At 43.1% G+C, this 22,760-nt stretch overlaps 1 protein-coding gene across 1 annotated transcript; it reads left to right on the top strand.

The window, feature by feature from the left end:
• Positions 1-11,904: 11,904 nt before the first annotated feature.
• Positions 11,905-14,439, top strand: LOC137759006 (butyrophilin-like protein 10). Its single transcript, XM_068534936.1, has 3 exons — positions 11,905-12,208; positions 12,919-13,200; positions 14,408-14,439. Exons 1-3 carry the CDS (start codon positions 11,905-11,907, stop codon positions 14,437-14,439), a joined length of 618 nt encoding a protein of 205 aa, XP_068391037.1.
• Positions 14,440-22,760: the final 8,321 nt, after the last annotated feature.

The following is a 22,760-nucleotide window of genomic DNA, read 5'->3' as shown; positions in this document are numbered from 1 at the left end:
TCCCATTGACGGATTCTGAGGATGGTCCAGGGAAGCAAAGGACAGTTCTGGATTAATGGTGTGTCTGGGGTAAGATTAAGAGAAGCAGGAGTTAACCAAAAATTGGATGTGGTCATGAGGCAAGGGTGGTTTAGCAATTGTATATTCCAGGCATTGCATGGTATAGTAAAGGAGATCTGAAACATCAATGATATAAAACAGGAGTCATTAAAAGGTGGGGTGGGGGACTTCCCTGGGGGTGCAGTGGTTAAGAAACCACCTGCCAATGCAGGGGACACGGGTTCAATCCCTGGTCTGGGAAGATCCCACATGCCACGGAGCACCTAAGCCCGTGGGCCCAACTACTGAGCCCGCGCCACAACTACTGAATCCTGCACACCCTAGAGCCCATGCTCCGCAACAAGAGAAGACGCTGCAATGAGAAGCCCGCGCACCACAACGAAGAGTAGCACCCTCTCACCGCAACTAGAGAAAGCCCACGCACAGCAATGAAAACCCAAGGCAACCAAAAAAAAAAAAAAAAAAAAAGGCGGGGTGGGGGATATTTTGGCATTTCACAGCTGCTGCATGGCCTTGGGCTAAACAGTGTTACTCATTAACTTTGCGGCTAGACGTATCTGTATCTGTCCTCCCCATATGTTATCAGCAGAGATGACTTGTGTCTGTTTTTATTTTACAGTCCTTGTTGATTTATACACTTTTATGTCTGACACCAATGCAGCCTTAAGAGGAAGGCAAAGGGTCAGCTGATCAGGGAGGAAAGATGTGCTGTATTACGGTTTCAGGGAAAGTAGAGAAGGCATTGGGCTGGAGCAAGGCAGGATGTTGGAACTGAGAGTCTTGGATACAGCCAGAAACTTCAAGGGGCCATACAATCATTAAAATTATAGATTGGAGGGAAAAAAATGCCCATTCACTCAGGAGACAAAAAGATGGCTTACTTTGCCCTAGTTACTGCCTTGTGTCTCCCCAAAGATAACATTACACTGCACATATTTTGTTTTGTGGCTGAAATTAGCCTCACTCAGTTCCTCTGAGAAGTCACAGGACAGGACTGCTATCCCCCTTGTGCTGGTCCAGCCATAGAGGTTGCTTTGTGTCATAGAAGTCCCAGAAGGAGAGGAGATTGTGCCTTAGTAAAAAAATATATATATATTTCAACTAACAATCGCTGAAAACATCCCAAATGTGGCACTGTTTCCTGTGGTTATTTCTTTGCTTTGCATCTCCTTCTTAGAGAATTTTAGGCAAAATTTCTGGTCAACCTTAGGGAAATAGCATAAATTAAGAGGAAGAGAAAACAAGCCTGATTTAGGAGAAAAGGAAATTGCAAGTGTGACATGAGCAGCCTATTTATATAACCTGTATTCAAATTAGGACTCCTAGAACACTTAATTCTGATTAGATAAGAAGGGACTATCTCCTGAATGCCAACCTTGATTGAAAAATCTTCCTACCTGGCATCAGTCAATCAAAAAACAAAAGATTGTGCTGGCTCTACCTTGAGTACTTTGAAAAGCCTGTCTCTTACAGCACATACATTTCTGTAGAGTTCAGTTTTAGCTATTCAAAGTTTTTTTTTTTATCATGACTTAGAACAAGGCATAGAAATAGACGCATGCAGAAAAACAGTTGAGCAAAGTATGAAAACAGTATAAATCTTTTGAGATGTTATGAACTCAATTACTATTGCAAATCAGTCTACATATTTCAGTGGGTTCTTTTCTCTGAATGTTCTCCTATTTATTTATTTTTTCCTCTCTTCTGGCCTTTCTCTCTCCTTCTTTCCTTTTTTTTTAAACATATTTATTCAAGTATAATTGCTTTACAACATTGTGTTAGTTTCTGCTGTATAAGAAAGTGAATCATCTATATGTATACATATAACCCTATAACCCCTCCCTCTTGCGTCTCCCTCCCACCCTCCCTATCCCACCACTTTAGGTGGTCACAAAGAGTTTTTATCATGGATGATGTTGGATTATGAGAAATATTTTTCTTGGTATCTTGATGCATTTATTTTCTTTTTTCTTTTTTTCTACTTATATTGTGTGTTATATCAATTGGTTTGGGGATGTTAAACCAATCTCGTATTCCTGGGATAAACCCCACTTACATGTATACACACATACACCCATTACCCCACTCAAAATAAAGAACATTTCCATCACCCCAAATTTTCCCTCATGCCCCTTGAATCCTTACACCCCATGGACAAACACTGTTTTGATTTCTGCCACCAAGTTTAGTTTTGCCATTTCTTGAAATTCATATAAATGAAACCATACATTATGCCTTCCTTTGTATCTGGCTTCTTTAAGTCAACAGTGTTTTTTAGATCAATCTATGTTATTATTATGTGTATCAGTATTTTGTTTTTGTTGTTGCTGACAAATATTCTGTGGTAAAAACAAGTGACAAGACACTCATTTATTCTCCTGATTACAGACACCTGGTCTGTGTGCCATTTTAGCCTTCTATAAACATTCTTTCATAAGTGTTTTTCTCGACATATGCTGTAATTTCCTTTTTATAAAATTTTATTGGAGTATAGTTGATTTACAATGTTAGGTTAGTTTCAGGTGTACAGCAAAGTGGTTCAGTTATACAAATACATATATTCATTCTTTTTCAGATTCTTTTCTCATACAGGTTATCACAGAATATTGAGTAGAGTTCCCTGTGCTATAGAGTTGGTCCCTGTTGGTTATCTATCTTATTCAATATATATAGTAGTGTGTGTGTATTCATCCCAAGCTTCTGATTTATCCCTCTCCCCCACCATGTTTCCCCTTTGGCAACCATAAGTTTGTTTTCAATAACTGTAAGTCTGTTTCTATTTTGTAAATCAGTTCATTTGTTTCCTTTCTTTTTTAAATTAGATTCCACATATGAGTGATATCATATGATATTTGTCTTTCTCTGTCTCACTTACTTCACTTAGTATGATAATCTATATGTCAGTCCATGTTACTGTAAATGGCATTATTTCATTCTTTTTATGGCTAAGTAATATTCCATTGTATTTATATATGTACCACATCTTCTTTATCCATTTTTCTGTTGATGGACATTTAGGTTGCTTCCATGTCTTGGCTATTGTAAATAGTGCTGCAGTGAACATTGGGGTGCATGTATCCTTTCAAATTATGGTTTTCCCCGGGTATATGCCCAGGAGTGGGACTGCTGGATCATATGGTAGTTCTATTTTTAGTTTTTTAAGGAACCTCCATACTCTTCTCTATAGTGGTTGTACTAATTTACATTCCCACCAACAGTGTGGAAGAGTTCCCTTTCCTCAACACCCACTCCAGAATTTATTGTTTGTAGACTTTTTGATGATGTCCATTCTGACCAGTACGAGGTGGTACCTCATTGTAGTTTTGATTTGCATTTCTTTAATAATTAGTGATGCTGAGCATTTTTTCATCTGCTTTTTGGCCATCTGTATATCTTCTTTGGAGAAATGTCTAGTTAGATCTGCTTATTTTTTTATTGGGTTGTTTTCTTGACATAGAGCTGCATGAGCTGTTTGTAAATTTTGGAGATTAATCCTTTGTTGATCACTTTGTTTGCAAACATTTTCTCCATTCTGTGGGTTTTCTTTTTGTGTTGTTTATGGTTTCCTTTGCTGTGCAGAAGCTTTTAACTTTAATTAGGTCCCATTTGTTTATTTTTATTTTTAATTTCATTACTCTAGGAGGTGGATCAAAAAAAGATATTACTGTGATTTATGTCAAAGAGTGGTCTGCCTATGTTTTCCTCTAAGAGTTTTATAGTATCTGGTCTTACATTTAGGTCTTTGATTCATTTCGAGTTTATTTTTGTATTTTGTGTTAGAGAGTGTTCTAATTTCATTCTTTTACACATTGCTGTCTAGTTTTCCCAGCACCAATTATTAAAGAGACTGTCTTTTCTCCACTGTATATTCTTGCTTCTATGCTTGTAGATTAATTAACCATAGGTGCCTGAGTTTATTTCTGCACTTTCTATCCAGTTCCATTGATCTATATTTCTGTTTTTGTGCCAGTACCATACTGTTTTGATGACTCTAGCTTTGTAGTGTAGTCTGAAGTCAGGGAGCCTGATTCCTCCAGCTCCGTTTTTCTTTATCAAGATTGCTTTGGCACTTTGGGGTCTTTTGTGCTTCCATACCAATTGTATAATTTTTTGTTCCAGTTCTGTGGAAAATGCCAATGGTAATTTGATAGGGATTGCACTGAATCTGAAGATTGCTTTGGGTAGTATAGTCATTTTCAAAACATTGAATCTTCCAATCCAAGAACATGGTATATCTCTCCATCTGTTTGTGTCATCTTTGATTTCTTTCATCAGTACCTTATAATTTTTTGAGTACAGGTCTTTTGCCTCCTTAGATAGGCTTATTCCTAGATATTTTATTCTTTTTGATAAGATGGTAAGTGGGATTGTTTCCTTGACTTCTCTTTCTCATCTTTTGTTTTTAGTGTATAGGAATGCAAGAGATTTCTGTGTATTAATTTTGTATCCTGCAACTTTACCAAATTCATTGATGAACTCTAGTAGTTTTCTGGTAGCATCTTTAGGGTTTTCTAATTTGGATTCCTTTACTTCTTTTTACTTCTTTTACTTCTTTTCCAATTTGGATTCCTTTTATTTCTTTTTCTTCTCTGATTGCTGTGGCTAGGACTTCCAAAACTATGTTGAATAAAGGTAGTGAGAGTGGATATCTTTGTGTTGTTCCTCATCTTAGAGGAAATGTTTTCAGTTTTTCACCATTGAGAATGATGTTTGCTGTGGGTTTGTTGTATATTGCCTTTATTATGTTGAGGTAAGTTCCCTCTCAGCCCAGTTTAATGAGAGGTTTTTCTTTTATCATAAACGGGTGTTGAATTTTGTCAAAAACTTTTTCTGCATCTATTGACATTATCATATGGTTTTTATCCTTCAGTTTGTTAATATGGTGTATCGCATTGATTTATTTGAATATACTGAAGAATCCTTGTATTCCTGGGATAAACCCCACTTGATCATGGTGTATGATCCTTCTAATGTGCTGTTGGATTCTGTTTGCTAGTATTTTGTTGAGGATTTTTGCATCTATGTTCATCGGTATAATTATTTTTGATCTTCAATTGTATTCAGTGATTTTTTTTTCTATTTCCTTTTATTTTTCCACTAATAATTTAGAACATTTACATTTTTTTCTGTATATTAGTTAGTTCATTAAAATTTTTAATATACAGAAATACCTTTGCTTTCTCCTGGATGAATTTTAAATTAGTTCCTTGAATTTATCATCCAGTTCACAAATTCTCTCTTCATCATATTTAAATTCATTGCTTAAGCTTTCTATTAAGTTTTTAACTCAATGATAATAGTTTTCATTCCTTAAAGTTCTATTTCATATTCATATATTTGTTATATTTTTAAATTTAGAGTTTCAATATCTTGCTTCAATCACTTTATATTTGTTTTTCCCTTTAGTTTATTAGGTATTGTACTTTTCAGAGTGTATGTTATCAGTTCTGTTTTTGCCAGTTCTCTTTTTTTTTTTTTTTTTGCCAGTTCTCTTTTATGGTGGTTATTTTCCTAAATTTTCTCCTGTTTTATTGATATATACATTGACATGTACATTGTGTTGGCTTTAGTTGTGCAACATAATGATTTCATATATGTATACATTGTGAAATGATCACTAAAATAAATTTAGTTAACATGCATCACCACATGTAGTTACAATTTTTTTCTTGTGATGAGAACTTTTAACATCTATTCTTCAGCAAATTTCGATTATATGGTACCATATTGTTAACTATAGTCACCATGTTGTACATTACATCCACAGGATTTATTTATCTTAAAACTGAAAGTTTGTATCTTTTGAACACCTCACATCTTTTTAAATGAATCTTTAACAGGTCCTATTTCCCCTGCTCTGTCGAACTACCCTGAGTTCTGAATTGTGGTGTGTCCTTTCTAGAAGTTTTTGTTTGCTTGTGTTGGAGCCACTAACTTTTTCTTAGCGCAGGATTTTAGGTGATAGAGAGATATATATCAATAGATACATAGATAGATATATGGATAGATAGATAGATAACAGACAGATGGCATATATATATATATATATATGTATATATATATATATATATATATATGTATATATATATATATATATATATATACATATATATATATATGTATATTCAGAAAGAGAGAGAGAGATGTAGATAGAGGTAGACTATTGACATTTGATTCAGAACTTCTGGTGAGTATAAATTCTGAGCCTTTACCTATGGTTTTGGACACAACTGGGGTTTTTATTTCTCATGGGAGACTTTCTTATTTTCTACCCAAAGCTCCAAATTAATACCAAACTTCCTTCCTATGTCTCAAAGGAATAGGAAAACGTTTTTTCTGGTTACCTTTTCATAGGGTGAACAGTCCATTCATGGTCTAAGATTTATATAGGTTCCTATTTCCAGCTTTCTGCCTTTCATTCATTGTCCCCTATAAAGATTAAAATATATATATGTTAAATTGGCTTCATATTTTTTATTGTATCTGAGTCTGGATTAATGATAAGATCATTGTTTTTGTCTCTAAAAAAATCTGAAGTAAATTTTGTTTTCAAATATATAGGGCACATATCTTGACCGAAAGAAGCAAAAGTACTTGAAATTCAATTGGATTTGACCATTTGGTGACTCAGTTTGAGTTAAAAGTTGTCATAGTGTTTTATGTAAAGCTCTGTGTGAGACTGCAGGGATCTGCAATGTTAATGCTACTCACACCATGAGGGATTTACAGGGGCCCCATTGAATTAGACAAGTTATTTTGGGTGCATGCCAAATGGTTCTAATAAGAAGACCTAATGCAGAGTGGAGGAAAGAAGAAAGAAATTTACTTCTCTCTCCTCTGACAACCCAGCGTGAGTAACCCAGGCCTGGTACTCTCATTTCCAATATGTGACTACCTCTGGGTCCAAGGCAGCCACTCTGGTTCTTGGCATCTCATGGGGTAAGAGAGAAAATGTCAGGACTCATCAAAAACATCAGTGTAAGTCGAAAGACATTGGAAAAATACCTTCAATATGCTCAGAACAAAATAGTAGGAATGTGGCAGAGATTGGCTCGTTTTGTCTCCCACCTGGATATACAATCAGGCAACCTGCCTTGCCTTCAAAAGCGGGCTGTCTGAGGTCAGGCCAGCTGATGTGAGCTAAGGTTAGAATGCATGCTGCAAACATTCCTCAGACCTGGCCCTCAAAGTGTCCCACATAAGCAACAAGGCCCTACTGTATAGCACAGGGAACTATATTCAATATCCTGTAATAAACCATAATGGAAAAAAATATTAAAAAGCATATATATATATATGTGTATAGCTGAGTCATTTTGCTGTACAGCAGAAATTAACACAACACTGTAAATCAATTATACTACAATAAAAAAAAGTGTCCCACGTATGTCCCCTTCCTCTTCTGAAATTGACTGTCGCAATGGTTGTGCAGCAACTCCATGAATATATGAAAAACCGTTGAAGGGTATGCACTGAGTGAATTCTGTGGCATGTGAGCTGTATATCAATAAAGCTGTTAGGGGAAGGAGGAGGAGGGAGAGGAGGGGAAGGAGGAGGGAGAGGAGGGGAAGGAGGAGGAGGGAGAGGAGGGGAAGGAGTAGAAGAAGCATGGGAAGGAGGAGGAGGAAGAATGTAAGCTCCTGAGGAAAGAGGTGATTTATTCACTAGTGCATCTAAGGGAACCAAAGCCTGACACAAAGGTGTTTTCAATGACTAACTACTGGGTATGAAATGACCCAACCCCATTTATTTCACTGATTAAAGCTCTTTTTCTGCCCCAAACATGTCACTACCTCCTTCTCCTGTCATCCACAAAACACCTGGCCCGCATCTCCCTCTCCTGTTGAACTCCCCCTCATCCTAAAGGACCCAGGCTTGACAGATCTGGTTCTAAGGAGGACCTTCCATCTGCACTTACACAACACTTTACCCAATATCGAGAGAAAAGGACATCTTCCAGCAAAGAATGGGAGACTTGGGAGACTATGAGGAGGTGATCAATCCTGTAAGCCAGGGGTGCCCAACCCCCAGGCCGCGGACCGGTACCTGTCTCGGGCCTGTTAGGAACCAGGTTGCACAGCAGGAGGTGAGCAGCGGGCAAGCGAGCGAAGCTTCATCTGCCGCTCCCCATCGCTCGTATTACCGCCTGAACCATCCCACCCCACCCCCGTCTGTGGAAAAATTTTCTTCCACGAAACCGGCCCCTGGTGGCAAAAAGGTTGGGGACCGCTGCTGTAAGCTATCCCTTGCAGCCTGGACAGGGTGATATGGATATGAAAAGTGTAAAGCCTCAAGGAGTTAATTTGCGGTCAGAGAGTTGACCACATATCCCTGATTTTAGCAGACAACATTCTGAATGCTTAGAGGATTTGAAAACACTGTGAATAGTCCCAAGGGATGGGAAGCAGGAGGCTTGTTTGGGGAGGTAGGAGAGAGGGTGGAGAGATGGAAGAGAGAGTGATCTGTCCTCCAAGTTTCCCAGGGACTTGGTCCATCTGTAGGACAGAGAGCAGGGCTGTAGGAGACCCTTGCTGAGCTGTTTTCAGGAGGGCTTTGGGAGAAGAGAGCATAATCAAGCTTGCTCAGGGTCCAGGGGTGAAGCTGTAACCAGGCCCAGTGCAGATGGAGGTGGGAGAACCCAAGCCAGCTTGGTCCACACAGAAACTCTTTCCTGGTTTCAAAACCCCAGGAGAAACTGGGTAAAGGGCTGGTGGAGTGACACACACATTCCTGCAGGGGGCGACAAAAGGCCGGAAAATCCCACTTTTAATAAAATTGATGTGACTTCACTTCTACTTTTTTTAAACAATTCCATCTGCAAAGAGGTAGGCACAGCTCTCCTTTATTTTTCATTTTCTTATTTTTTTTCTTTTCTTTTTTCCTTTTCTTATTTCCTTTTTATCTTTCTTTTTTCATTTCTCTCTTTTTATCCCAATTAAGGTGAAACACATAAAATTAACCCTATTAAAGTGAACAATCCAATGACATTTAGTACATTCACAATGTTGTGTAACCACCACCTCTATCTCGTTCCAAAACGTTTTCATCACCCTAAAACGCAACCTCTAAACCAATAAAAGTTACACTCATTCCCTCCCCTTTCCCCAGTGCATGACAGCCACCAACCTGCTTTCTGTCTCTTTGGATTTACCTCCTCTGGACATTTTATATACAGGAAACCTACAATATGTGGCCTCTTGTGTCTGTTTCCCACGTCCCCCTCTCCCCACTTTCAGGGAGCCCATCCCAACCTCAATTTAAATGTTGCACCGGAGGTTGGGTGAACGCCTTTTGTCGTTCTTGCTACCTAGATTAAAGGCTCCAGGCCATGCAGGAGCCAATGCCCAGTAAAGACCACTCATCCAAGTGACAGCCTGTTGATCTAGAGGACAGATCACTCTCTCTGCTGGTGTGGAGCCCCACACCTCCTCCATGTCAACTTTCTAATCATGGTTAAAGGTTATTGCTCCTCAAAATCTCACAGCACTTTGTCCTTCTCCTAGGCAAGCACTACATCCTGCTTCTATCCTAGTTGGCTAATCTTAGGTGCTCTCTCTAGATGGTTAAAGCCACAGTCCTCCTTTCCAACTCATAAGTACACCAAGCTGAGTTTTAGGTGATGTCATTATCTGGTTAAAGCAATGCACAGGAAGATGAAAATGAGTAGCAGACATAATCCTTCATGTTTACATATAATACGAGGAAACACTTGCTTACCGAAAGCTCACTCCCAGTGGAGGAATGCACGGGAGGGTTTGGGGTTGGATTTTTGCCAGCATCAGCCTCTATGTGAGCACTGGATTAGCAAGGGAAGGACACAAACCTTCAGTCTGTTACATTCTGCCTCACCTCCAAGAAGGCCATGCAGCCCTTCTCTGTAGCTCTTTTCCCACCAAAACCCTTCGGGAAGATGTGTATACTTTTGACTCAACAAGAAAGAAGAATAGACGGGAACACAGTTGGGCCAAGCATCTTACTCAGGTATAGGGGAATCAAGTGAGTGTTCTGGGCCTGGCCCGAGTCAGGATCCCAGCGAGGACAGACTGCCATGACCACGGGGATGAAAAAGGGGTTGCCTGAGCTTCTGCACAGGAGTCTAGAGGGAAATGTCAGAATTTGGCAACTTTCAACCTGATCATAAAAAACTTTCACGAAGGAACCAGGCCCAGCTTGGGAGGACTGGTGGTCTTTTGATAATGGAGAAACTTTATCTGAATGCCCCAGCTTCTGCCCTTGGCCTGGATCCTAGCACTTCATTTCCACGTCTCCTCCTTGGGGTTCCTGGTGCTGGCCCCGACAGCCATCCTTCCATCGGCCATATCACTTGGTCTCCTTCTCTCCCCTTATCTCCTGCTACCAGGATCTTGCTCTTCAGCCCCCAATGTGGTCAGTTCTATTGACCACACCCATTAAGAAGCCCTTGAATTTGGGGTGTTTTTTCTATTGCAACTGCCAAAAAAGATAGTTGGTTATTTTTGCAAAATGTAATAGGAGGATTCTACAGGAACTGGGAAACTCAGCTGCTTACACCGGATTTCTAGGCACACTTCTCATATCACCACCTGCAGACGGAAGGGAAGTACCATAGGATGAGAGCATTTGACAACAAAACTCCGTATTTGTTCACAAAAATTCCAGTCCTGAGAGGCCAGCAGACATGTTTCAGAACACTTGCTCTCTAAACTGAGTTCACAATAAACAATGAAGCTTACAGGGCTTCCCTGGTGGCGCAGTGGTTGAGAATCTGCCTGCCACTGTGTTTCATGATAGAACATGACTAGAGATTGGGCAAAAATTTTACGTGAATAGTTGAGGAAAAGAAACCCATTCACACTGCAGGATGTCTCCTCAGAGTTCTGTAGATGGATGATAACAGAGAAACACTATTCACAAGTAGATGGACACAAGAGTAGATTGTAGTTCTTGTCTTCCTATCTCTAGGATTCAAAACTTATTAGGGAGTAGGAATGGCAGAGATGGTTAAAAATGACCTTTCTCTTCTGACGTCATTTTTCCTTTGCTCTTCTTAGCCTCCTGGTGGTGCCTTGTCTCTTACCAAGACAAAAAGAGAGAGACAGAGACAGAGAGATAATGAGGGAGATAGAGACAGATGGACAGAGAGACACATACAAAGAAATTAATTTGGTCCCCGCCTTGTATCCGATGTTCAGAGCATGGGTCTCTTTGTCCCCAGCAGGGACGGCAGAGACACGTGGTCAAGACACCTTCCTACCCAGCTGCCCCATCATCTTCGTTCTTCTGCAGTTCCTGTCCAGTGCCATCCCCGGAAATGGTATGAGAGCTTTCCCTTCACCATGTTAAAAAATGCCCAGTGTTGGGCTTCCCTGGTGGCGCAGTGGTTGAGAATCTGCCTGCCAATGCAGGGGACACGGGTTCGAGCCCTGGTCTGGGAAGATCCCACATGCCGCGGAGTGACTAGGCTCGTGAGCCACAACTACTGAGCCTGCACGTCTGGAGCCTGTGCTCCGCAACAAGAGAGGCCGCAATAGTGAGAGGCCCGCGCACCGCGATGAAGAGTGGCCCCCGCTTGCCGCAGCTAGAGAAAGCCCTCGCACAGAAACGAAGACCCAACACAGCCAAAAATAAATAAATAAATTTATATTAAAAAAAAATGCCCAGTGTAAGGAGAGGAACTCCAGAGGGGAGCAGAGCTGACGCCTTCCCACAGCAGCTCAGGATCCAAAGATTCCTCTAAGAGGAGCAGGGGTGCGGGTGGGAGAGCCATTGGTCTCCTTGCACTTGGCCTAACCAGTTCTATTGGATCTGTCCCTACAAGGGAAAGCTGATTTCAAGGTCTTTGGGCCTGGCAAGCCTGTTCAGGTCATGGTGGGGGAAGATGCGGAGCTACCATGCTACCTGTCTCCCGACATCAGTGCTGAGGACATGGAGCTGCGGTGGTACACGGACCAGCCCACTGAAGCTGTGCATGTGCATAGGAAAGGGGAGGACGTGCAGCAAGAGCACTTGGAGCTGTATCGGGGAAGGACAACCTTTGTGAGGGACCATATGGCCCAGAGCCAAGCAGCTGTGATAATACATAATGTCACGACTTTTGATAATGGGACATTCCACTGCCAGTTCAACAGCACCATGTCTGAGGAGGCTATGCTCTGGCTGAGGGTGGCAGGTAAGTTCAGCTGGTGGGGCCTCTGGTCTCCCTGGGAGCTTCATCCCCAAATTTAGTCCAGGCTCCAGCTCATCCCTCTTGTAACCCAAAGTTCCTAAGCCTGAGAACTTTCCACAACATGTGCTTTAAAGCAAACCCACTTTTCAGGTGCTTTGCACAAGGGCAGTTTCTCGGGAAACGTGATTCTGTTTTTGTGCTTTTGTTTCCTAATTTTCCTTCCCTTCCTTACCCTATTGACCTGGAAAAGTGGGGACAGAGGGAGGATGGGAGAGAGATAGAGAGCCAGACACAGAGAGAGACAGAGATACATAGAGATATCGAGAAACAGACAGAGAGACAGAGACAGAGAAACAGACAGAAAGATAGAGGCAGAAACAGACAGAAAGTTAGAGGCAAAAACAGAAAGAGGGAAAAAGAGACAGAGAGAGAGATTGAAAGAAAGAGACAGAAACAATGAGACACAGAGAGGGTCAGAGAGAGGGACAGACCAAAAGATAAAGAGGTGCTAATTTTTCAATATCTTCCTGAAAATTTTGGGTTTTTTTTTTTCTGGGAATATATTCCAACATTTTTGGAATATATCAATAAATATTACACAGGGTAGGTAGTCTGTGAAAAACTCCGAACACCTATTGGAAATTCTCAATATTTTAATTTTTCTAATGGAAGCAGCGGCAACTGCAGATTGGAGCCGATGTCTTTTCCCGAAGGGCTGGGCATGGAGCCCATAATTAGAGTGCAAGTTGACCAGGATGAAGGTGACTGGGCAGAGTGCACCTCGGCAGCCTGGTACGCAGAGCCACAGGTGGAGTGGAGAGACTTCAGGGGACATACTCTACCTTCTGTGATCAATCTCTCAGCCTCACCAACGACTGGCCTCTGGACTGTGGTGTCCAACGTGACTCTCCAGTATGGGGCTGTGAAGGGCCTCTCCTGCCCCATCTTTAACCCTCTCCTCCTGGAGAAGAAGGTGGACAAGATCGACCTGCCAGGTGAGTGTTCAGTTCTGGCCTTTAAAGTTCTGAGTGCAGGCCCTTATGGCCCCGGATGCCAGGACATTAGGAGGGAGCCTAGAGGCTTATAGCAAGAGTGGCTAGGGTAGCAGAGCTCTGTCCACGGCCTGATGGAGGTGGGAGGGGTGGGGTCAAGGGAGACACACAGTTTTGGGTGCTGAATACTGAAGCAGAACAAAGATGGGGTGCAAAGTGTGACCCCAGGTGAGCTCTGCCTCTAGAGGAAAGAGAAACATTCATTACATATAAACTTTCAAGTGTTTTTTAATAGCCTTTATCTTTAGAGAAGTTTTAGGTTCACAGCAAAATTGAGAGGGAAGATACAAAGAGTTCCCCATATACCCCCTGCCCCCATACATACACAGCCTCCCCCATTATCAACATCCCCCATCAGAATGGTACATTTGTTGTAACTGATGAACCTATATTGACACATCATCATCACCCAGAGTCCATCGTTTACATTAGGGTTCACTCTTGGTGTTGTGTCTTCTATGGGCTGGAACAAATGTATAATACGTGGATCCACCATCACAGTATCACACAGAAGAGTTTCACTGTCCTGAAAACCCTCTGTGTCCACCTATTATCCCCACCGACCAACTCCTGGCAACCAGGGATCATTTTTTGTCTACGTAGTTTTGCCTTTTCCAGAATGTCATACAGTTGGAATCATACAGTATGTAGCCTTTTGAATGGCTTCTTTCACTTAGTAATATGCATTTATGGTTTTTCCATATCTTTTCACAGCTTGAAAGCCCATTTCTTTTTAATGCTGAATAATATTCTATGGTCTGGATGTAGCACAGTTTATTTATCCAATCACCCACTGAAAGACATCTCAATGACTTTCAAGTTTGTGTGCATAATTTTTTTATTTCTAAGTAATTTCAAACTTACAGAAATTTGAAAGAATAATACACAGAATTCTGTGCACTCTTCACTCAGATTCACCAAATGTTTAACATTCTGCCACTTTTTTTTACCTTTCTCTCTGTCTTCTATCTCTCTTCTGTGCATCTGTCTAGCTCTATCTATATAAATGCACACATATGTTTCTCATAAGCATTTCAGAGTAGTTTGTAAACATCATGGCCCTAGACCCATGAACCCTGTAGCATCTATATCCTGAGAACAAAGAAGCTCTTTCACCCTGATATTCTTGACTCCCTGGAAACCCCTTCAGCTCCCCACGCAGAGTTCCAGACCATGGTGTAAAAAATAGCTGTGCCTCTGATCCTGGTTGCAGTGGGGCTTGCAACAGCTGGAATCATCTGTATCTTACGGCATCGACAAGGGGAAACGTATAGAGAGTGGCTGGAAGGAGAGGGGGCATGTGGGGCAGAGGTGCAGGGATGGTGAGCCAGGAAGAATGGGGACCCTCCATTCCACAGTGCGCAGGGACCCCCAGGGTGTGCAAACCAGGGACACTCACATGAAGCCCTGTGTTAAGGCTTTCCTTTGGGTGTCCTCAATTACAGTAGAAATGGAATGACCTGTGGCAGCCCCAGCTCTGGGATTGCCCAATTACTCTATGTACAGTGAAAACCCTCTGTCTCTGAGGGATTCCAGGTTATTCTTCACCAGGTGATTTTGGGAAGGTTGGTGGGTCTCCCTCAGGGAAACAGACGTATCTGAGCTTGAACATGACTGTCCATCAGTTGGGGGTGATGAAACCATTCTGAAAGCCTGATGGAGTGATCAAACGCAGCAGTGTGTCTGGCACATGGAGGGAGTTTGTGCTTATTGTTAGGATTATCATCAATATTGATTGTTCCACTCAACCGTTCACTCCATTCTCTGCCTCTTATGTCATTTCAGGAGCTGGGGACTTGCCTGTAGATGTCAGGCCCCTATTTTGGGAGCAGAGTAGAGACCATCCCTTGGCTGGTTGTAAAGCCTGCATTATGACTTAGAAGTTTGAAGGGAAGTCTTGGGTCAACAAGCTACGCTCTTACAGTTTTCCCTAGGAATAAGACGACCTCTGTTATTGTTTTATTGGGCACTAAAAAACGTGTATTTGTTCTTCTTTTACAGAGAGATGTTAAGAAGAGCTTGGTAAGTCCTGTTTTGACTTAGCTTCCCCTAACATGAGCTTTGGCCCCACTTGATAAGCTGAACCCCACAGTTTCACATCTTTTTGTTTTATTGCAAGCTATAGAGAGGACAACCTTATCTATGGCGAGGACCATTCTTGGAGCCTTTGAGCCTCTGCCCTCCAAGCCATCTCAAGTCCTATCCCTGACCCACTCACCAAAAGCAAAGGGAGCCAGAAGCACTAACCTGATTTAATGGAGGAAGGGTGAAAGGGCAGGGGTGCTTGTCTCGGGAAAATAGGAAAGGGCAGAAAGGGCCTTTCTTCAATGACATATGGATCCTGGCTTCTCTCTCACAAACACTTGTTTATGATGGAAATAAGTGTGGGAAGTTCAGAGTTACTCAAGAGCATGTTGAGAGGGGGTGAACAAAGGCTACCACGAGGCAAATCCAGATTGTTTCTGGCTTCAGCCTGCATCCTGATGCTCTTTCCTCTGTGTGTGTGCATGTATGTGCCTAATTGTGTGCATGTGTGTTCTTGTGTGTAGCGTGTATACATGCATGTGTATGCATGTCTGGATGCATGTGCGCATGAGCATAAGTGTGGGCATTTATGTGTATGTGTGTGCGTGCATGTTTGCCTGTGTGCACGTGCATGTATTTGTACCTGTGTTGTGTGCGCACATTTATGTTTGCGTGTATATGTGTGTATATGTGTATGCATATGTGTGTGCCCATGTGAGTGCATGTTGAATATTCATGTGTGTGTGCGTTCCTTTCTATTCCCAGGTGCAGAAATGCTACGTTAAATACTGGTGAGTGGCAACCACATTCTTGTAAAAGTCAAGTTTTAGCTGCCCCAAGAGCCCTTAGCTCCTTCTCTTTCATTTTCTGAGGCCCTGGGAGAGCTTATGGAAGTGAGAGTCCTGCCTGTGAGAGATGCCAGACACTCAGCTTTTCTGAGACAGGGCACCAGGGGAACACTGTTGCCATGGACAGTGGGGAAAACAGTGACTTTCCACCTCAGGAACTATCTCGTTAGGTGGGAGGCGTGGGGTGGAGAGGGGGGAGTCTGCCTGTGGAAAGGGAACCCCCAGGGCCAGGAAAGGGCAAGAGATGGAGCAAGTGAGAGGACTTGTGGAAAATGGGGAGACCTCATCCAAATACAGCCACCTGTCAAAGAAGGAAAAGACAGAGAGAACTCATTCATTTGTTCATTCATTCATTCATTCATTTAAAATAGTGACTGAGTACCTCATGTGCCAGCAACCAGGTATTTATTAGTGAGGAAAATGGTTTCCTCCCATCTTCCTAGGGTGTAGAATGTAGGTGGGCATGCAAGTGATAATCCAGTGAAGTTTTTGAGCTAAAACTAGAATAAACGGGGATAAATATTATAGAATTGAAGTGGATACAACAATGAAGTTGGCCACATAGGATCAGCAGACCCTGCTGGAGGATGGTGCCATCTAAACAGGGGGCTGGGTGATGGGGAGACTGCAGCCATGTGGGAAGTAGGAGCGGACCCTGCCCCACCGTGGGGAGAGGGGAGGGCTGTGATGAGTGAGAGCTGGGAGTGTGGGTGAGACGCCAGCAGAGCCGGGAAGGTGAGTGGCTCCCTATCATGCAGAGCCTGGAAGACCATTGTAGGGAGTCCAGATTTGTGTGAGGTGCAGTGCAAGATGACTGGGGGGTTTTAAGCAGGGGAGATACATTGATGGATGAAGCGCGTGAGAACAGACATAAGATGGGTCCTGGAGCTAAAAGAAGCAGAGTTGAGAAGGCGTAAGAAAAGGGAGGGATCAAGCTGATCCTCAGCTGTGTAAGTAACTGGGTCACAGCATCTCAATCTACTGAAAAGAGAGAGGCTTGGGGAGAAACAAGACAGATTTAGGCCAAAAAAGTGAAAACTGTCTTGGACATCTTAAGATGGAAATATTTTCAGACATCCAATTGGAGACGTCAAAATAAATCATGAGGTGTACTAGTCTAGAGTTCCCAGCAGAAATTTGGACTGAAGATAGGAATTGGAGTTCACTGCATATATCTGGTGTTTAAAATAATGAAAGTGAATAACATTTGGGAAGCCACCATGCCATCTACTCAATTTATCTTTTAAGCCTAAAAGCATTCTTCTTTAAAGAATGCCTACAAATTTCTTTTAAAAAGAAATAAGATTTAGGAAAGAAGAAAAAAAAGGAAATATACAGGACAAAGAAGATCCAGATCTAGTCTTGGAGAACCCCAATATTTTAAAGTCTGGATGAGCAGGATGACTCCCATCAGAGAAGAAAAAAACAAAAAGAAAAACAAAAAACAAAACAAAACAAAACAAACAAACAAACAAACAAAAAACCGAACAGAGTTGTGTGAGGGACCAGAAAATACTTCTCCACGAAAATCAAGAGATAAAATGCGTTGAGGGAATGGCCAGCTGAGAAGTAGAGTGACATGAGGACAGAGAAATGACCTTGAAAAAATTGGCAAGTGTGGTAAATGAAGGGAGATGCTGACCATAGAGACAACTGTGTAGAAATTTTTAACATTATTCCTATTAGGCTGAGCTAAAAATTGGAGAGTGGGAAATCAAGGAAAGTTTTTGTTTTGGTTTGGTTTGGTTTGAATTCAAGGCAAAAGGTAATAGGGCACATTTGTTGCCTAAAAGGAATGATCCACTGTGATGAGAGATGAAGGCTGCAGGGAAGAAGGAAATGAGCAAAGAGAACAATTTGCAGAGGAAATTGTCTACAGCTGTGGGTGGGTTGAGACACAGGTCTGAGCTGTGCAGAGAGGAATAAGAATAGTGTGAATAGTGTGAGATAGGAGTCTAGCGGGATTGCACATCCTCCTCTGTTAGATCCCCAGAGGCTCCTGCAGCTTTTGATTTTGTCCTAAAGGACATCACTGAGAATGGTTGCTAGAGAAGGGTTATAACGATCCATGAGCAAAGAACCTGCACCAACCAAGAAGAGAAGAAAAGTAAAAATGGTGGAGGGATGAACGGACGGATGTAAGATGCATTAGAGCTGGTGACATCGATGTCAGGAACTGGTAACCAGGGGATCAAAGGATTCGTCCTCAGGGATATTGACGTTGTCAAAGATGCTTGATGAGGATACAAAATGGCAACACTTTGGGGACGGTGTGGCAGTTAATCATAAATTTAAAAGTTCAGTTACCCCGGACCCATGACTTTAATTCCTAGGCATACAATAGAGAACATATGCCCACAGAAAGACCCGGACAAGAATGTTCTTAGCAGCCTTGTTCATAATTGCTAAAACTAAGCACAGTCCATTGTCCATCCAGTGTTGCCCATAAGAAGAACAGCGGAATGCTTTTTAGCAATTTAGAAATAATAACAATAGCAAACTAATCAGAAAAGGCCGAAAGGGGAAGAGTTGGCAAAATTTGAGTAGGATCTGGGATTGTGATGTGGTTATTGAATAGTTTTGTATGAATGTTAATTTTCTGGTTTGATCCTTTTACTGTGGTTATGAAAGATGTTGTCCTATGCATATTCTTTATGCTATTTTGCAACTTCTTTGTAAGTCTGGAACTATTTTTTAATGTGAATTTTTTTAATGATGAGAAGATTTGGAATAGTTGAGCTAGGCTAATTGGCCAGCCAGGGAGTCGTTGTTTGATCATAATGGAGATGCAAGGTGGGTGAGCTCCATCCCCATAGCCTGGACTCTACGGGGAAGGGGTTTGGGTGGAGGAGACCAGGGAGAATGTGCGAAGCAGAATTGAGAATTTTGAGGGAAAACAGACAAATAGACTTTGCTAGAAATCTAACAGGAACAGGGTATCACTTTAAGAAGGAGGAAAGGAGATGTTTGGGGAGAAATCTGGGGTTTTGATAGTAGAACATGGATTCTATCAAGCCGATGGGATGGGAGTTCAGGAAACATGAATTACTAAGAAATCCCAGTGGAGACCCAAGCAAACAACAGCATAGGGGCTTTAGAATGGACAGACAGGGCTGTGGCTCTAGTGCTGGTGCCAGGATGAAAACACGGCTTCCAGAACAGCTGGGCACTCAGCTGGTCCCCAAATGCCCTCCCCGCCTCTCTTAGGGAGCCCAGGTATAGACAGACCTTCCACCCAGTTTACCTACTGGGTGCCTGAGAGTGTAACTGAGCAGGACCATATGGGGTCTTTACGGGACAGATTCCCACCCCCCCACCACCCTGAGTCCCCTGCCTGTCTCTTGTTTGTAGAAAACCTTTAGCTTCCTAGGCCTTCCCTGAGTTCCAAAGAATAAATTTAATCAGAGAAGTGAGAAAATGCAGAAACAAAAGAAAATAGGCAAACAAGACAAAATAATCATAGTTTAGCCATTAAACAAAGTCAAGGACACTTAGTTCCCCCTCAAGGGTTATAAATAATATTCTGAGCCATATCCTTGGAATTGTTTTGCAAATACTGAAACCTCCACCAGGTAGAAGTTAACTCCATGATGACCAGACCATAGCCACCATATAATCCTCTCCATCTTGCACAGTTCCAAGAACTGGCCTCAGGAAATGGGAACAAACCGACCCTGGAGTTAAAGATTAACTATACTTAAAACAATCAAGGTGACACTGACCAGACCACCACATGACCAAATTCAAGATGATTGTTTGAGCTGACTGTGCTGTTCTCCACCCCCTTTGCATGTATACCCCTGAAATGTCCCCCTTCAAAATTCTTGCTCCCTGATTGACAGTGGAGAGTTCATTTTTTTGGGACATGAGACCACCTTCTCCCTCAGATTGTCAGCTTCCTCAATAAAGATATATTTCCTTTTACCCAACACTTGTCTCTCAGTATTGGATTCTTGAGCCATGAGCAGCTGAACCTGAGTTCGGTAACAAGAGCATCAAGAGGGACAGTGGGGCAGAGCTCCAGATGGGAGAGGAGTGGTCTGTTTGGGAAAATATTTGTCTCAGCACTGGGGGCTGTTAAGATCTCTCTCTGGGTTTCCCCAACAGGATTCCTTAATGTTTGATGCCACAGCTGTCCAACAGTACCTGCATCAGTGCACATGCGGTACCATCTGGTGTCCTCCCATATCTTCCTGTGTCTGCCCAAGTCATCCCGTGACCTCCCAGGTACACTTGTGTCCTCTCAGGTCCTCCAGTGTCTTCCTATGTCTCTGTCTCTCTCACTGTCGCTCTCTCCCTCTCTTTCTCTCTGTAGCTCTCTGAATCTGTATCTTTGTCTATCTCTGTGTCTCTCTCTGTCTCTCTATTACTGTCTCTTACTGTCACTCCCTCTCTCTCTCTCACACACACACACACACACACACTGGGAACTGGAACACTGGGCAATGAGCAGACCATGCAATGCACATGCCGTGTCTCCTCATTCCTAGGAATAAGACCCAAGCTCCCACCTGGAGTTGCCTTGCCTGCTCTGGGATGTGCTGTTTGCATGGGGTCCCTGGAAGAAAACAGAGACAGCAAAAAATATTCCCAGAGTGACTGTGGCTCCACCTACCCCAGAGAACCCCAGGTCCCCTCCGTGTGGAAGTGTGGGTCAGGGGTTCAAACCACTAAACCTGACCCTCTTCTCTTTCATTCCTGGACCCTGACACCACAAACTCACCCTGTCTGAGGATGGAAAGAGTACCACAGAGCTGCTCTTTGAGCAGGAACTGCCCAATAACCCCAGCAGATTTGACCAAGACCCTTGTATGCTGGACTGGGAGCAGTTCCCTTCCAGGAGATAGTACCGGGAGGTCCAGGTGGAGTGCAAGAAAGCCTGGAACGTGGGCATGTGTCTGAAGAGCTTAGGATGGAAGGGAATAGTCCCCAAGTTCCCCCAACATGGACTCTGGGCCTCAGAGTTGTATAAGAAGGTGTCCTGGGCCCTCATCTTCCTGAATGTTCACCTCTACCCTTCAGAGCTCCTGTGTCAGGTGGGCGATCTCCTGGACTGTGAGTTGGGCAAGATCTCCTTCCACAGAGTGGCTGGCACATTCCTCATCTGCATGTCCTCTGGACTCTTTCTCAGCCCCACTGTGGCTGCTTCTACTGGTCTGGACACAGGACCCCAGCCCCCTAACCATCTGATCAGGACACTGGTCCCAACAGGACTTGGACTCTCCCTGGGATCAAGGACAGCATGAGGACAGGAAGTCTCCTCTGAGGGGGCCCCCATTCTCCCCAGCCCAGCCCAGCTCTGTGGGAAACACATCCCATCTCCTAAATCCCAGCTGGGCCATGCACAAGGATGCAACTTTGTATATTATCCTTCTTATCTTCCTTTTTCTCCTCTGCAAAATGATGACAATATGTTATGAGCTGAATTTTGTCCCCTGCCAAAATTCATATGTTGGAGCCCTAACCTCCAGAACCTCAGAATGTGACTGTATTTAGAGAGAGAGACCTTAAAGTGGTTATTAAGGTAAAATGAAGTCCCCAGGGTGGGCACTAATCCAATGTGACCGAAGTCCTTAAAAGAAGAGGAGATTGGGACACAGACACACACAGAGGGATGGCCATGTGAGGACACAGGGAGAAGATGGCCATCTACACACCAAGCAGAGAGGCATCACAAGGAACCGACCCTGCTGACACCTTTATCTCACTTCCAGCTTCCAGAACTAAGAAAATAAAATTTTCTTGTTTAAGCCTCCCAGTCTGTGGTATTTGTTATAAAGCCTGAGCTGACTGATACATCATATTATTATACACCATTGGGTGATTTTGTGAAATGTGCTTGGGGACATATAGAAAACATTGAGCTCAGTGCCAGACATGTAGTAGTTGTTCAGTAAATGCCAGCCTTCCTCCTCTTGCTCCTCCACCTTCTCACAACCACCCAGACATCTGACCTACCTCTCTTCCTCCCTCACCATGACAGGCTAGCACAGGGCCAGGTGGGCCAAAGATTCCAGGGCTCCCAGTCTTGCCCTTTGCGTCAGTCAGGGTCCTGTTGGGGCAGAGACCACACCAGCAGTTTCAAGAGAGACTACACTGGAATTGAAGAGCTCAGAAGAGAAGGCGAGAACACGGAGATATGGCAGCGCTCATGCTGCCAGAAGCCACTTCCACCCCTGTGTCAGGGGTCAGAGGGGAGATGGGAGGAAGAGCATGGGAGCTTTAGAGGACACTGCTCAGAGGCCTGTGTGGCTGGTTCCACAGAGTGCTGAGAATATGCAAACTGGTGTCCAGAACTGTGAGGACAGGTGGTCCTGAGAGGACAGAATTGGGACTGTCCCCCAGTCTGTGTGCTTCCCCTTGCCTGATCTAATGGGAAGCAGTAGACAAGAGCTTTGTAGAGTCAGGGTCCCCACCCCAGAGTGGAGCACTGGGGGTCTTGTAGTAGTGCCCTGGGGCTGACCTAACAAAGTACCACCCACTGGAGGACTTAAAACTACAGGAATGTATTCTCTCACAGTTCTGGAGATCAGACATTATAAATCAAGATGGCAGCAGTGTCGGTTTCTTTTGGAGCCTCTGAGGGAGAATCCATTCCATGCCTCTCTCTTAGCTCCTGGTGCTCCAGGC

Source organism: Eschrichtius robustus, chromosome 2 (genome assembly GCF_028021215.1).
Source record: "Eschrichtius robustus isolate mEscRob2 chromosome 2, mEscRob2.pri, whole genome shotgun sequence".
Lineage (NCBI taxonomy): Eukaryota > Metazoa > Chordata > Mammalia > Artiodactyla > Eschrichtiidae > Eschrichtius > Eschrichtius robustus.
Note: the sequence above shows the minus strand (reverse complement) of the source record. Positions and strands in the feature narration are given on the sequence as shown.